This window comes from Drosophila innubila, assembly GCF_004354385.1.
Source record: "Drosophila innubila isolate TH190305 chromosome 2L unlocalized genomic scaffold, UK_Dinn_1.0 4_B_2L, whole genome shotgun sequence".
Classification (NCBI taxonomy): Eukaryota; Metazoa; Arthropoda; class Insecta; order Diptera; family Drosophilidae; genus Drosophila; species Drosophila innubila.
The window spans coordinates 8076272-8094106 of record NW_022995372.1 but is presented as its reverse complement, the minus strand read 5'-3'; the positions used below and the strand labels follow the sequence as shown (position 1 = coordinate 8094106).

At 36.9% G+C, this 17835-nt stretch overlaps 1 protein-coding gene across 1 annotated transcript in view; it reads right to left on the bottom strand.

Annotated features, from left to right (window-relative positions):
* Positions 1–270: 270 nt before the first annotated feature.
* LOC117779758 (putative neural-cadherin 2) overlaps positions 271–17835 on the bottom strand; it is a 39331-nt gene continuing 21766 nt past the window's right edge. Inside the window, exons 7-13 of the mRNA XM_034616063.1 lie at positions 15168–15559; positions 12675–14608; positions 12400–12570; positions 6002–6243; positions 843–1073; positions 599–772; positions 271–521 (exon numbers count right to left, since the gene is read on the bottom strand). Of these exons, the coding sequence (XP_034471954.1) occupies positions 277–521; positions 599–772; positions 843–1073; positions 6002–6243; positions 12400–12570; positions 12675–14608; positions 15168–15559 (3389 nt within the window). The 3' untranslated portion in view covers positions 271–276. The remainder of the gene's footprint in view (positions 522–598; positions 773–842; positions 1074–6001; positions 6244–12399; positions 12571–12674; positions 14609–15167; positions 15560–17835) is intronic.

The window sequence follows — 17835 nt, the reverse complement described above, 5'->3', positions numbered from 1 at the left end:
GTATTTTTTGTTGTTGGTATTGGAGAAGTAACGGTACTCGCAATGGCGTATATGAACCTAACCTAAAACAGACACGCACACTCACTGAAACACACATTTATATTTAAAGATAGATGTACATAGATATACATAAGTTTGTAGTTGAGTGCTGTAGAATCCACAGTTCACAATCCACACACAATCCACATATGCTATGTAATGTGCCACATCCTGGCGTAATGCTTACAGCTGAAACATCATTTTTAACTACAACTTAACTATTTATGTCTATTATTTTTATAATACAACTTTGTCCGGGTCCATTGTGGGACTGGCACCACCAGCACCACCGCCCGGTCCGGCACCGCTGCCCGTTGCAACCACGGCCAGGCCATTATCCGCTGGCGTGGCGCCACCTAGTTGAGACTCGTGTTGTTGCTGTTTGGTTTTCGCTTTATCATGCACGTACATCGCGGCAAGGGCATTGAAACGTGGACCCCAATTTTGTAAATAGTTAAAGTCTTGATTCTCATCGTCTGTGCCTGCAAGCGAGAGAGAGAGAGAGGGGGAGAAGTGGGGTCAGGGGTCAGTGTCAAGTTAGACTATAGATTCGCCTCACCTGATGCCAACGAGCTGAGCGATTCAGCAATGCTGCCACTCCCCTCGAACGTAAAATTTCGCAGGTCATCGAACGGCGGCGCATTGGGATCCTTATCGATGCGTTGCTTTCGCTCCTCCATCAGATATGCCACATTCAACTCCTGACCCGGTGGCAACAGCGTCATCACTGGATCTGTTCATAGTTCAAGCTCTCAGCATTTTCTTCTCAACGGAACGGTGGCACGTGGCATGTGTTTACTTACATATTATGGGCATCTTACAGGCGGCAATGTCCGGTGGCATTGTGCCTCCTCCTTGTGCACTGATGGGTATTTGCAATGGTGTTATATCGAATGCCGTCATATCGTCCTCACCGCCTCCTTCGTCCTCGTAGCTAATCACCGTTTCGCGCACATCCTTCTCGGTGCCGGAACGCTTCTTCTTTTTGCTCGTCCGACGCTTGCGATTATACAACACGAATATCAATGCGAGAACTATCGGAGATGGAAAATTTAAATACATATTAATGAAATGTTGGTAATTTTAAATTTAATTTAAACAACAAAGACAAACAATTAAAAGTCGTTCTAAAGTTTGTTAGGATTTTGTGTTAAAGTTAAGAATGAATTTAATAAAATTAAGATAAGAAACAATTCACTAGAAAACTTAGTTGAGTTATAATACCCAAGCAGCCCATTTACTATAATTGATTGCATACTTTTTACCGACTTAGAAATTTTGAAGAATATATTTGCAGCAAATTTGTAACATTTCCATCAATAAATTAGCAGTCTACCAAGCTACACTTTTTATACAGAAAGTAGTCAAAACTATGAACTCGGCTTTAATAGTTGAAAAATAGATTTCAAATTTGCTGAAAACCAAAATCGTTTTTGCATTAGGAGAACAACTTATTTGGTTAGATAATTTAAAAGTTTTATTATTTAACCAAAGACAAAATAAAAAGGCACTTTGCAATTGTCAAACTGATAATGAACTATTTCTGGTGACCAACTTGCAGTACTTGTAATTGTGAGGTTAAACTTTGTCCTAAAGCGAGACTGAAGATAGGGTATAGGGAAAGACAAAGAAGGGGAGAGATAGTTGTGCCACACGACACTACGCATGTGCCTGTTGGTGCCGAACAAGGAAAAAGAGAAGCACTCATACATGAAAGAAGCAGAAGAAGAAGCTAAGCGGATTACGGGGCCAAAAACGGAACATTTCAAAAGCAGCAAACTTGTTATGCTCTTTATACCCGTTACTTAAAAAATATTTAAAAGGGTATATTGTGATCGTTAGAAGGAGGCATCTGCGACCCTATAAAGTACAATTATTTTTTATGGTAAATTACGGTATCTATTAATATTATCTATAATCTCACTTAACCGCAGCAAGATTGAACATTTAGAACGGGAGTATTAGCTAACCAAAGTTATTAATAAAGTTATTACTTCAATACAATCACCTAAAAGAATACAGTAGTTTTCATCAGGTGGTAATTTTTATAAAGAAATTTTGTATACATTAAAATAAGTAACGGGTATTCCTATGGTCGGAATCTCGACTATAGCCTTTCCCACTTGTTTTTACTCTTTTTGTGTTAAGTTGACTTAAGTAGTATCCACTTATTAATAAGTTTTATGCTTCTCCAATGCGAAACTACACTCGACTCCAGTTGCAACATGCTTCCAGTTTGTGTAAACAACTTGTCACAAAAAAAAAAATAAATAGGAAAGGAAAATAGAAAAACAGACTAGCCGTGAAAAATAAGTGCATTTTATCATTTGTGCCTCAGTTGACAGCAATATTAACTGGGTTCAGTCTTGAGAAAGAGCCCTCTTCGCAAACATGGCAGTCAAGTAAAAATAATTAAGACTCGGTTTCAGTTTCACTTTTCAAATGGCGCGCCATGGCGCTGCAGCGTGTTGCAAGTTGACTTTGGTTAAGCGGATTCATTAGTTGCAACAACTGGCAGCTGCTTCTGTCTGCTTAAGAAACAAGAAAAGGCCAAACACTTGGCCAAAAAGTTCATTAATATAAGCCAAGAGTTTGAACTTTTCAGCGACTGTCATTATTATTATGATCTTCAGTGTTTTCTCCCGCTTTATTCCCTAAAAAATTCTAGCTTCATTTATATGTTTATCTTTTCATTCTCTTATTTTATACTTTATTTTGCAGCTACATTTTTCTTTATATTTAATTAGCCTCATTAAACGTAAATGAAGTTGTTGTTTTATCCACCATGCCACGAACATTTAGCCAACTGCGTCACTTTGTGTATATTTTTCATTCTTGTCTCACTCAGGTTTTAAAACAAAAAAAGCCTGAAGGCATCCTTGAATCTAAGTTCTATACTATGTAACAGGCGGTGGTAAGAGTTGCTTTCATTAAATGGTACTTGGGGCAAGTTGCTGAAATATCAGTGGAATTGAAGGCTAAAATTATACAAATGAGAAATAATAGAAGTTGCAATTGAAAGTATTTTAAAATTTTCTACAGTTATAGTGACAAAATGCAAGAAAAGTGTACAAATTAAATTAATTAAGAAATTAAAGTGTTTTTAATAATCTTCGATTTAAAAAAGTATTTTTTTTCTTATAAAATTATAAGTAACAATATTTAATAATCTTAAACTTTTTAAAACAATTTATAAGCAATATTGGTATTCAATAAAATATAATTTAAAATTAATAATTAATGATGAATAAATCACTTTCCTCATTTATCAAAAACTATTTAATTTTTGTTTAGCTTTTTAAAGCTTTAGTTTTTTGATATTGTAAATTTTTCTGCATTTTTTAAATTTTCCTTCTAATTTTCATACTTAGTCTCCTATATACATAATCTACAAAAGTGTAGTTGAGCTTTAAGTACACACTTGATAATTATTGTACGTCGACCATTTGTGAGGTCAAACATTCGTGCAACTAGCAAGAACAACACAGAATGCCGAATACAACAGACAGGACTAAAAGCCAAGAGACTAACCCTAAAACTTAGCAATAATTGTAACATCTATGGGCACAAAAAAACAAAAAACTAAGTACTCCAGTTGAACAACAAAGCCCGTTGTTTGGGTTGTTTCGGGTGCCTTTGTTTACATTTAGCTATACTACACATTTACAATGACTTTTTTCTGGACTGGTTCTTTCTATAGTTGCCTATTTTTTGCCCAAAACTTCAGGTTAGTTGCTGTTGTAAGGAAGCTCATCAGTATAGTTTTACTTATTTTTGTATCATTTTTTGTTGGGGTTTTTATCCCCCATTTGACTGGGAAAGGCACTAGAAATTTTATGCCAAAAATACAGTTCAACGATTCTGAGATTACACAGGACACAGACAAGAGGCATCAGAGAGCTGAGAGAGGGAGGAAGCGTTGACTGTAAATAATGTTGGATAATTATTTAGTTTGTTTTTGTCTTTACGCCACTTTAATGCAATAACAACAAAGGCGAAATTGGCCTTCAGTGTGTTCGTTAGTTGTTGTCAGTTTCTTGAAATTTTCACTTCATAAACGGAAAATGTGTGAGGGGAGGAAGTGAGGGATGAAGGAAGCCTTCCTGTTGTGCCAGAGCATTCGTTTGCGTTTATTTATTGCGCCTATTTTGCGGTTTAGCGGTTTTATGGCCAACGCTGCGTATGCGTACGAAAAAGGCAACACCAACTGTGTAATTAGCTGGCCCGAAACGCCTAATTAGCTTAAGGCATTTTGCCATTGTTGTTGTTACTGTTGCAACTTCAAACCACACGCCTTTCTCCCATTTCCTCTCATTAAAACTAGCCTCGATTATTTTTGTCAGGCCTGCTGCCTCATGGATAAATCAGCTTCAGCTTTTAAATATGGCTACAAATAAATTGTCGGCAGCTGGCCTGAACAAAGAAAGGGCCATATAATACCAAAAAAGAAAGACATCGAGAGAGAAAAAAAAATAAATCTACGCTAATTGAAAATCCTTTGAAATCCCAAACGAGTCAAATTGCCTACAACCGACGACTAAAATAAAGTGTCGCACATTGCGTATACGCCAGAGTGTACCATTCGCAATTGCCATCTCACATTTGTGTGTAAAACTTTTTGGAAAATGGTCAAATCCACTTAACGCCGCTCGTTTGCTCGCTAGTACATTAAGTGCCAGTGTTGATAAATGCCACGCAGCTCAAATTGAAATACTATGAAATCTTGTACTAAAGTAAAAGCCAAATTTTAGAAAAAATTTCATCAATATAAGGAAGAAACGCAAACGGTTACAAATAATAGAAACTCTTCCCGTAACTCTGCTGGCAATAAATTTAAAATATTATTTTTATCGATTTTAATTGCTTAATATCTTAATTTCTTGAATAAACAAATAAATAAATTATGTTTTCAATGACAGTTTGCTTTAAGGTTCATCGACTTAGTCAAAATGAATAATTAGCTAACAGTCCATTAGCAAGAAATTGTAAAAGCTATTACTAAAGGTACATTCCATTTGTTATTTACTTACGATATATTCATAAATGAAATAGACAAAAAGAATCAAAATAACAACTTTGGGTTTTTTTTTTTGCTCAAAAATAATCATTGTTTTATGAGTAACATTATAAAAATCATAAATTTGAAGATCATTGTGAAATTTCATAGATTACCAGTTAATACAAATTTAGCTATATTTCACGCTCTTTTAAAGTTACTAGAAGTGAATGATTTTTTTCAATTGAATAAAACAAAATAAATATTATTTACCGTCCCTGGTCAAAATCTTTTTGAATTTATCTTGAAACAAATAAGTGTTTGCTATTTATTTTTTATACATGTTTTTATTTTGTTTTAAAAATTACGATTGCTATATTCGCCTTTTAATAAATGTCAAATATTATTTTATAAAAGTAGAAAAAGGTCAACTATTCCCATCAATATTTCGTAGTACTTTTTGTAATTGCTTAAATATATTTCATTGGGTTGCTGGATGGGGTTTTTTAATTAGCCATCATGCAATCGTCGAATTTCGCTAACAAAATAAATTGCTCTTGGTTGGCGTTAAAACAAAAAGAGGGCAAGAAATGTGGCACTTTACGAGTGTCCCCCAATTCCCACTTCCCCCCTATGGAAACAAATGTGGCGGGTATATTTTTTCTCGCCGGAATTTAAGTGCAGCGTGTCCAACCTACTGAAAATTGCATTTACATGTTAAAACAGACAACTAAAAACAACACGCCACAGTTGGAGGCTGTCCTCAGAGCAACAGAAAGAGGGAGAGAGAGAGAGAGGGAGAGAGAGATTGCTCCTATGCGGATGTGAATGCGGCTTAAGCCGCTTTAACTGACACACATGCATGCGAAATTGCAGGAGCTTAGCGAGGTGTTCCTGCTTCCCTTGCGCCATGGAAGGGAGGGGAACTGCGCAGCTGCTGCTGCTGTTGCTCTCTACAGTACTTACTCAATATGATAATCAGGCAAACGAATATAGCGCCCAAGGCGCCGATGCTAAGCTTCAGTCGCTGTCCCTCCTGCACCAGTTCACAGTTCTCGCCCCAATATCCCTCGGGGCAAATGCATCGATATCGCAGACGCGGCTCCAGATTGATGCACGTGCCACCGTTTAAGCAGGGCATGTCTAGGCATTCGTTGCGATCGACACAGCCTTTTGTATCCGTTGACATGATGCGTCCTTCGCTGCAGCTGTATGACAGAAAGAGGCGAAATAAGTAAGCGAATAAGAGACAGAGAGAGAGAGAGCAGACATTAGTTTTAGTGTTACGTTTGTAAAATTCATGTTGTGCATAACTTTTTAAAAGCTTCCAACTTTTTATTTGGACACAAAAGTTGCTGGCCAGTTGGTGGAAATTCCTTAGGGAAAGAGGAGTGTGGAAAGCGGAAACGGAAAAGGACTTGCTGTCGAAATGGTTGTGTATTTTTTTCTGCATTAAGCATTAAGCGCGTTAGCTCTGCAGGGGAGACAAAGCTCAGCTCCCTAAAGGATTAGTTCAAAGTTTCTAGGAGTAATCTCTATTTCACAAGCTAAAACTAAAATGTGTTTGAAACATTTTCAATTACATGCTCTTAAATTTTTGATAGCTCCAACAAAATATTTTTATCATGTTGTTGGAAAAACTCAGCGTCATTAAAGATACAAAAAGTATTTCAGATGGCAATGCGCCTTAGTTAAAAAATGTATGAAAAATTAAAAAAATAATTAAGATAAATTTATATGTAATATAAATTTTAGTGGTTTGATTAATTTGGAAGTCGTACGATGATAAATTTTTTAACATTTTTTTTATATCGAAATCGCAATAGTTTTGATAATGTAATGAGAGTTAGAAATTAATTATGACTATTATTATTGCTTTAAATAATCAACTATTATTATGATCATTAATATTATTGCTTTAAATAATCATTGTAATAATTTAATCCCACAAAAAAAACCTCTAAACGAGGTAAAAGTCTAGTGACGAAAGCAATTTCTAGACCCAAAATTTCTGATATCCAATTTTGTGACGAACAAAATTCAGTTTAATCTAAAAATTTTAAATAAAAATATAAATTAATATAAAACTAAGCTAGTCGGCCGGTGCTACAGTCGAGCATACTCGACTGTCGGAGACCCCGTACTTACTATCCAAAATCAGTCACTTCTAAAAACTAAATAATATTTAAGATTACCATAAACTCTTATATATTAAATTTGTCGCCGCTCGAATTTGCTTCCGATATAATTAAAAATTCTAGTCACACAAATTATCTTAAAATGGAACACTTGGTAACACAACAAAATCAAATTTCAAAATCACTTGTACACAGCGCGCACAAAAGAGTTGAAAAAGAATCAGTTTAAAATCAAATAGACATACATATGCATTAATCATTAGGAAGAGCAGGACATCCATATGTGCAATTCAAAGATCTGTTAAGTGCACACATACATACATATGTTGGCACGCGCCAAAACAAAAGAAGTTTCTAGCTAAGCATTCATATATATAAACATGCGTTTATGCATATTTGGCTATGTTAAGCATAAGTGAAACCTTAACAGAGAATAAATTAAAACTGCATGTTAAACATGCTAAATGTTAAATCAAATAGTAAAATAATTGAAAACCAAAAAAAGACAAATTTACTACAAACATAAATTTACACAGTAAATTTATAATAAACATGAAATTAACATAGAATTTTAACTTAACGTTTATATAAATACCAATGTAAAATTATTTAAATGAAATTTTTAAACATGTATTCAATATTAAATGTCAGTATAACATTCATAAATAACAATTTCAATAAATTGTACAAATTAAAAAAAAAAGCTTAAGTTCAGCTGGAAAAAAAGTTGTTCCCGCCGGGAATCGAACCCGCGACAAAATTGCAAAAATTTTCAAAAGACAAAGGCTCAAAGTGTTGAGCCACTCTTGCACTTATGTCTTTATCCTCCTAAATGACCATATTGCTTGTTTTAGTGCTCAATTAAAAAGTAAAAGAAATAATTTATATTTTAACATTTAATGTTACATTTTAAATAAGCACTGAGTTTGTTTTAATATAAAATGAAATTGAATTCGAACATAAATAAATTAAAAATCTTTCGCCCACGGCAGGACTCGAACCCACGAGCACTGTCCGACTCCGCGACTCAGTACACTGCGCCACCGAAGCTCACGCCTGAATGGACGCCAATTTGTTATTTAATATGTTAATATATAAAAATTTTTTGTTTTATCAAGATATTCAAGTTTTAATTACTGCCAACGCGACATCAACGAATTTAACAGCAAAATTTATTATTTGAATATCTTCGCTATTTACTGTGCGATCAGAATGAAATTTTCAGCAAAAATTTTGGACAATTATATCTTCATCTGTGCAAAATCTGGAATTTCTGGCTTTCAAAATGCTCTTATAATTTGGATATGAAATTTTCAATGTCGATTTGCAGGCGGTTAAGGGGGCGTGGCTGATTTTTGAAACAAACTTGATCTGCCTGCAGTATAGAGGAACCTACATACCAAGTTTGGTGTCTCTAGCTCTTATAGTCTCCGAGATCTAGGTGTTCATACAGACAGACAGACAGACAGACAGACAGACAGACGGACAGACAGACAGACGGACATTGCTATATCGACTCGACTATTGATGCTGATCAAGAATATATATACTTTATAGGGTCTGCCACGCCTCCTTCTACCTGTTACGCACATATTCGGTAAAACAAACCCAATAGACCCCTGTACTTTTTTTAAGTACGGGGTCTAAAAACGAAAATTGGCATTGTGCACTGTGAGTAAAAAGGGTGATCTTCTTTGTACATAAAAATAACTTTTTGCGCAGTGCCGAATGCCAATTTTCGTTTTTTTATATTAATTTATATTTTTATTTAAAATTTTTAGATTAAACTGAATTTTGTTCGTCACAAAATTGGATATCAGAAATTTTGGGTCTAGAAATTGCTTTCGTCACTAGACTTTTACCTCGTTTAGAGGTTTTTTTTGTGGGATATCAGAAATTTTTGCAATTGCTTTTGCTTTTGACATTGTAACTTTATCATTAATGCAGGCAAATAGTAAAATATAAAAATTTAGTTGTTGAACGTATTTCATATTTAAAAAATTTTTTTTCTTTAATTATAAAGAAAAACTAGGGGGCCCCGCCCCCTGCTCGCTTTGCTCGCGTTGCTACAGCCGAGCATACTATACTGTCGGAGACCTCGTACTTACTATGAAAAAAAAAGTTTTTCATACTAAGACTTGGATTTCACCCGATCGGTCCTATGACAGCTATATGATATAGTGGTTCCGATTAGAACCAACTTTGTTCAGGATATATAAGTCTTAAATAAATGCATATTCTATTAGTTTGGTTACGATATCTAGTAAAACAAAAAAGTTTTTCATACTAAGACTTAATATTGGACCGATCGGTCCTATGACAGCTATATGATATAGTGGTCCGATTTGAACCAACTTTGGTCAGGATATATAAAACCAAGTTAAATGCATATTGTATAAGTTTGGTTAAGATTTCTCATTAAACAAAAAAGTTTTTCATACTAAAACCTAATTTTGACCCGATCGGTCCTATGACAGCTATATGATATAGTGGTCCGATTTGAACCAACTTTGGTCAGAATATATAAAACCAAGTTAAATGCATATTGTATCATTTTGGTTGAGATATCTCATAAAACCAAAAAGTTTTTCGTACTAAAACGTGATTTTCGACCGATAGAAAAATGTATTTATTCACTTAACAAGTAATATCTTCCGAACCCCTCAACCAAAATTTATGTTTCATATACCAAAAAACGCGAAATTGTACGTATTACAACATATTAAAATTTAACAAAAATCGTTAGAGCCGCTTTGTCAGAAATCGCCAAAATGTAAGCTAAAAAACTTTATTTCACCTGTAAAATGTTACCTGAGTACTTCAGAAAAAAGTTTAAAGGTACGCCTAAAAGCCCTCAAACACACCTTTCTAATGATATATAGAACATATCTGTAGCTTCTATGGTTTGGAAACTGTTGAGAATTTTGGCGGGATTTAGCGTTTTCCCGCTAAACTAGCGGGAAATTGAAAAAGTCGTAGAACAAACATTTCTAGATTTTTGAAAAGGAATCAATCCCCATCATTACATTTAAGCTTCTTTAGCGCTTTGATGCAAACAGACAAACAGACAAACAGACAAACAAACTGACTTTTCATTTCATTTTGAGAAGTCCACTAAAATTTTCAAATTTATTTATCTTTTGAACCAGTTATCGGATTTGGGTGATTGAGGTATCAATCGACGCGTATTTTTAAGTAGAATTTTTAAAAATTTTTATTAAAAAGCCTTAACGGCCCCATAAGCTGCAATTATCAAAATTTTTCCCCTCCCACTTACACCCCCGTATCTCATGACCCAGGTTGGTTAGAAAAAGTTTTAGTACGCCATTTTGTAAGTTAGAACTAAACCTGTCGATCGGTATATAACTCGATCTGATCGGACAGTCGTAGCAAATTTTCCAACTTAGCTGTATATATAGTTAGTCGCCTTTCGCACCCTTCGTGCTGCTTTCGTCACTAACGCGAACTGCCGTCCGCAGTGATATATTTAATATAGTTTAATTTTGCTTGTTCAGTAACTATAGAAGCCGCTGTCAGAGAAGTCCTTACATTAATGTGGAATCCTTGAATCTTATGTGCTTTTAATGTAGAACTACAAATTCGATATCACATTTTTTTTTGGGAAGCCAAGTTAAACATATATTTAAAGCAACAATGTGGGTCAATTCATCTTGTTATGAAGCGTGAAAAAGTGGGGAAGATAGAGAAAGAAGGAGAAGAGAGAAAGTGGCAACATTTCGCCAGCTGACACGAATCACAGCTCCCGCAGCACAATGAATTTCGAATTGAGGGTAAAGCGGGCATAATTTATGGAACGTCGACACCTGGACAAACTCGTAAGGCAACGTTTTGTGTCCATATCCGTGTGGCACTATTTAAATTTGCTTAAAGCGCCAACCGACTCTTCAATTCGTCTTACAAATGGGTCCAAAAGTGGGCTGCCATTCACAGTAAATGCTGCAGCTTCCCACCCGCTGCTGATATAATGGCAAAAGTAAATGGAGCACGAGCTGTTGGCACAGGGGAGCGGGGGAACTGTAAAATGAGAGGGGGCGACATGGAAAAAGCATGATAGATAGGACGAGAACAGGTTGGGGGCGTCTGTTTGTTCTCAGTGTGGCTGAAATGGAGTCACTCGGCAAAACTAATGATGTGGAAAATGTGCTCGCTTCTCCGCATGGAGTAGGTGTTGCAAATGGCAGCTGGCAGCAGCAGTCAACATTGTGGCAGGATCGAAAGTCATGTGCTGGCATGCAAATACGGGTTCTCATGGAAACACTTTTCCATATAATAAGAAAATAATATTTTTATGTTTATTTTATATATATATATATATACTATAGATATTCTTGTGGTGGCATTGCATCTGGGATATGTCACGACATGCTGATGACAATTGATATTATTTGTTTTGGCTTCACTTTCGATTTATCTGCAACACCTCACACCCCTTTCAGTCATCATAAGTTGCTGCAGGTGTACCTGAGCTTAGAAATAGATATAAAAAAATATAAATGTGAAACAGACACTATGTGGCACCTGCCACAGTTAATGACGCATTGTTGCGTGCCTGTTTGTGGCAAGTAAACCTAACTCAAATGGTTAACGAAATATTTGTGTACTTACTTTATATATTAAAAAAAAATTAATTGATAAAAAAAAATTAAACAACACAAAATGATTTAATCAAAAATAAATTTACATTAGAAAATTTACATGACACACTATAATAATAAATATGTAATGAAAAATGGTAAATTCTAATATCAGAGCAAACTACATCGACATTGATGCAACAATGTCTCTTATAACCTCTAAAAACCTCCCTAATAACCAAGAGAAAACGTATTTCGAAGGGCCAAAAATGTTCATTGTTGAATACGATTTTTGTTCAAGTGAGATTCACAATGAGATCACAAAGTGAATGGGGCAAGTACATTGTATGCAATTAGTGCAGTTCGAGTACATATCACATATGTGCAACAAAAGAAGGCAACCACAGTGGTGGCCTGTTGCAATGTACACAAAATGTTTTATGAAAAGGAAAAAGCCCGCAAAATGCAGGCAACAACATGAACACTGCACAACACAACACAACACAACCCAACACAACTCAACTCAGCACATATTCGACTGTGGTGCTAATTACAACAATAGAAGAGATGCAGAGAGCAAGTGGGAGGAAGGGAGACAGAAAGGTAGTGGCAGGCGTTGAGCTGTACTTACGTGCACTCGTACTCATTCCACAAATCAACGCAATCAAAAGGATCCGGGCAGATAACATTGGAGCACGGTCGATTCGAGGGGCAATTGCGTTCCACATTGCGGGCCATCGTTGCCTGCCCCCATTGGGTGCCATTCATGGCCGGTGGCAGTGGCAGATGTTTGCCATCGAGTCTTCAAAACAATTCAAAAATAAACAACAGCAAATTGAATGCCGCATAATTAGCATAGCAGCTGGGAATGAGAATGTGAAATGTGAAATGTGTGTGATACTCTACCTGATGTCATCGAGGCAGCTTTTTTGAAAGTCCGATTGCACCTCAAACGTTTTGACGCCCGTATATTCGGCCTTGCCGCCTGCATAGACACCCTCCTGCTTGTCAATGCTCAGCCACTGATGTCCTTGATAGTGAAAGGATTCATTGTATCGTCGTGACTCGCCACCGTCCAGCTCCATAATGGCTGCCGAGCCATATCGGCTAATTCGAACCACATGCCATTGGCCATCATTGACAGCAATTGCTGTCAGCGTCAGCAGATGCTCCTCGTTCCTCAGCGAATTGAGATTGTAGCGGAACTGCAGTTGACCACGTCGCAGCTCCAGAATGGCATATTCCCGCTGATGTTGATCGCTCACCCGGAAAAGTTCGCCCGCCTGTTCACGGGTTCGAAACCTCAACTGAAGTTGAGTGCTAAACCGATCGGGTTCGAAACTCAAGGCGAACTTCACGTAACTCTGCGCTCTGAATGTGGTCGGCACGGTGGGAACATTGCAGCCTGGACCCATCCAACCTGGCTGGCAATGGCATTTGGCCTGAACCAAGCTGGCCACACAATTGCCATGATCCCAACAGCGTGCCGTGTGCTCCGTCTTCAAACACACCTCATCCGTTTGCGGGCAAGCGGGAAAACTATTCCGCGATAATGCCGGAAATGCCAGATCATAGTGCTCGGAGTTGTGAACGACGTTGCGGATGCAACCATCGAATCCCTTTGAGCTGAATGCATATTGCCAATTGTAGAGCGTCTGATCAAAGTGTTGCCTGTACAGGCCGCCCAATTGCAGCGGCTGATTCAGATTCAGTGTCTCCGCAAACGGGGGAATCTGTCCACGTGCCTGGCAGGCGTTGTCATCAAACTCTGGCGCCGTGCCATCCTCCAGCTCGGCAACGAGGGCAGTACGACAAAAGTCGACCACCATGCGTACATTCTCCGCATCCCAGAAGATGTCCAGACGATGCCAGACACCGTCGTTCAGTGTCTTTTTGGTCTTGACACGCAACTCCAGTGTGCCAGAGCCAAAATCGATAAGAAGCCGTGGATAGCCCTGTTCCAGTTCAATGGCTATGAAGTCGCTGATAACGGGCTCGCCTTGCTTGGGCGGCACAATAGGGCCGTTGTAGAGTATCAGACCATCCGGTTCGCGTGTAATAAACTCCAGACTCAAATGCGACTCGGCGCACAGCTCCAATGGAGGATACCAAGCCCAACCATTGCCACGAAAGCTCCTCGTCGATTGCTGACAACGAGGTCCTCCATAGCCGACGGGACAGGCGACACAGCGTGGTCCATTCCGTGTCTCCACACAGCGTCCCCCATTGAAGCAATGATGGTAGCGACAATTGTAATCATGATCCGTAAAGTTTCTTGCCCGGCACACACACTGCGCACTCAACTCCATTCGAACTCCCACCAAGGCGGTGCGATTTACACTAACCGTGTAGGGTTTCTTTCCAACATCAACGCGGGAGGTGCAAGAACCGCTGGGACATTTGCCACGACCCTCGTGCAGACATTCATCTATATGCACCATGGTTATATTCAGTCCCACCTCCTTTTCAATCTCTTCCCGATGCATCTGGACAACCCCATTGAGCCGAACCGCCTTGAAGTATGGCTGCTGTGTCGCGGAGCGGGCAGCAAAGTGAACATCGGTCAAGGGATGCGGAGATTGAGAACGCAACTGTACACTGAACACATCCACATTGTCGCGATCAGTGTAAAGTAGCTCGGCAAGTTTGTTGCGGAAACGTTCCAGCTTCGAGGGTTCTACCTGTTGCTTCAGCGGATTCCATGTGCGCACAAAATCCTCATCCGTGATGTGGGCCAAGCGCATGGATCCCGCCTGCTGCACTGCCTCAGCTGTGATATCCCTCACAGTGACACTTAGATTCGACGGAATATCCTCCTGACCATGCTCTCGATCGTACACCTAATGGAGGCAGTTAAAAGTTAAAGTTAAACTTAAACTTAAACTTAAACTTAAAGTTAAAGTTAAAGTTAAAGTTAAAGTTAAAGTTAAAGGTTAAGTTAAAGTTAAAGTTAAAGTTAAAGTTAAAGTTAAAGTTAAAGTTAAAGTTAAAGTTAAAGTTAAAGTTAAAGTTAAAGTTAAAGTTAAAGCTAAAGTTAAAGTTAAAGTTAAAGTTAAAGTTAATGTTAAAGTTAAAGTTAAAGTTAAAGTTAAAGTTAAAGTTAAAGTTAAAGTTAAAGTTAAAGTTAAAGTTAAAGTTAAAGTTAAAGTTAAAGTTAAAGTTAAAGTTAAAGTTAAAGTTAAAGTTATAAAGTTAAAGTTAAAGTTAAAGTTAAAGTTAGTTAAAGTTAAAGTTAAAGTTAAAGTTAAAGTTAAAGTTAAAGTTAACGTTAAAGTTAAAGTTAAAGTTAAAGTTACAGTTACAGTTACAGTTACAGTTACAGTTAATGTTAAATTTAAAGTTAAATTTAAAGTTAAAGTTAAAGTTAAAGTTAAAGTTAAAGTTAAAGTTAAGACCAACCTTGAAGCGTAGTTGATAGCGACCACGTCGTGTGCCAGCGCGCATTGTGAGGATGCCCGTGTCAGTGTCGAGCTTGAATCGTTGATGCTCCTGCGCCTCCCAATAATACTTTTTGTCCGGCACATCCCAGTCGTCGGGATCGTTGACGTACACCCGTCCGATGGGCGTGTCCTGCGACTGGCCCTGATAGTTATAGACCAACACCGACTTGCTGCCGGACTGCATTTTGTTGTCGTTCACATCGCCAATGGTCACCGTCAATGCGCTGGTGCCCGTCATGGCAGGGGCCCCGTTATCCTTGATCTCGATGGGTATGGTAAAGGATTTTTGTAGCTCACGGTCGAAGGGACGCAGCGAGGAGATGATGGCCACCCCATTCCCATTGTCGCCTCCTGTTTAGGGTTTTTGCCGTTTAATATTGTTGTTGGCCAAGGCATTCAAATGGATTTCATTTAGGGTTGTTCGTATTGTCGTTGGTTGAGTACATGAAAACAGCAAAAGGGGGAAAAAAATAAGAAATTTTTGTGTAAGGACGAGGAAATTCAAGACTTTTCTCTAGCTTATTTAAAGCTAGCAAATGATATTTAAATGGAGCCAATTTCAGTTGTAAACGGTTGTATTAAAGTTCTGTAGAACTATGCAGGTGCCTTAGATGTCTTGAATTTTAGCTGTAGTAATTGCATATTTAGTAATTAATTATCTTTTTCAAAATTTACCTAAAATTCTATATTAATAACGTTTTTTATTAGTTATTCAAAAAATTATAGCTGCTTTTCAAAGAATATTTTGTCACGTTTATTAATTATTTAATATTGACAAGTAAAAGTTCTAGTTAATAAAATATTGAAAATTATAAATTAATATAGTCACTGGACATCTAATATTGTGTATCAGCTTTTTTTTAAATTTAATAACAAAAATACAAAAAATATTTATTGATTGTAGAGTAATTTCATAAACAATGTTTGCGTAGAAACTTGTCACCTACAAAGTTGCATAATGTTAATTGAGCAAAATGTTAAATAATGGTTCGACATTTTGTGGCATTATTAATATGAAACTCACTAGTGATTATCGAATTAAAATGTGGTTGCTTTGATATGCAATCAATATATGCATATAATAAAATATTTAATGCATTTCAATTGAGTAATTTGTATTCTTTTTTTGTTTGGTTCATTGGCAGCAACAATATCTGTATACTATATATGTACATAAGAGTCGCTATCATTTATTCTTTAATTAGGCATAATTAATGATTATTTAGTGTGAGCTGAACATATGTATGGCTAGTTGGAATGGGTTTTACATTAGCTTGATTCACAATTTGTAGGCTCAATGATAGCTGACCACGTATAAATGGGGACTTTTTGTAGTAATTACTCAACTCATTTAGGTAATTATGCAAATTAATAATATCGCTTTTGGGACACAACAAATCCCCTTTAATTTTTTATTTTTTTTGTTTATACCAAAGAATTTAATCGGCTTTTCGAATCAATTATTTATTTTGCAACGTCTAAAAAAATCGATCTTGAAATCCAAGCACGCGCCGACGACCCGTAATAAATGGTTAAAAACAAATTTCAAAGGAAAAACATTGTGAACCCTATTAGCTTATAAAAACCAATTCACAAAAAACAAATACTGCAAAGGTTGTCAATGTCAGGATCCTATTAAAGTGACACCTCAAATTTCTTTTGTTCACCTCCCGATTTTGTTTTATTTCTGTGTGTTTTTTTTTTATAATGGATATTTCACCAATTCAAATAGCTTTCCCAACCAAAGGCAGCAAAGCTGGGAAGACCAATTTCATTTACGCCCCGGAGAAAGCAAATGAAATGGCAAATAACACAGAGATAGAAGAGTCAATTTGAGAGTGTCTTGGCCAGAAACTGGCCTCCATTTAACTCCCAACTCTCCCAATTTGGCAGTTTCCTTTCTCTTCACTTTTCTTTGTTTTATTCTTTTTTTAGTTAACTAACTCTGTACACAAACAATGCTGATGATGCTGATTGTCTGTGGCGTAATTCAATCACCATTACTATGCAAACACACTTTGGTCTAACGTTTTTGATTCTGATTGTGTTGAATGGAGTAAACTTCGTTGCCAAAACCCAAAAGCCAACTTGACTTCAAGCGGTTGCATGCTGCATTTGGTTGCCTCTGCACATTTGAAGTGTGCCTCTACTTTTTATTTTTCTTTTTTCTTTTTTTGCACTAGATTACTACCGAGGGAATCTCTCGACTCAGTCAATGCACACAGAATTGCGATTGATAATGAACTTAAATTGACCTGTGGTTGCAACCCAAAAAAGATTCATAACTGAGCAAACTGTTTGCTCTTCTCCTTAGGTAATAAAATCGGCTAGTCAAATTTGGTTTTGAATAGTTTTTATACTCGTTTCTTCAAAAATAAGTAACAGGGTATATAGTATTCGTTGGAATGTATGTAACAGGGAGAAGGAGACATCTTCGACCTTATAAACTATTTATATTCTTGGTCATCATCAATAGTCGAGTCGATTTAGCCATGTCCTTCTGTCCGTCCGTGTGAGCGCCTAGATCTCAGAGATTACGAGTATAAGAGAAAAAGCAACCAAATTTGGCAAGCAGATCCCAATGGCGTTGGAGCAGGTCAAGCTTGTTTTAAATCTCGAAAAACCAC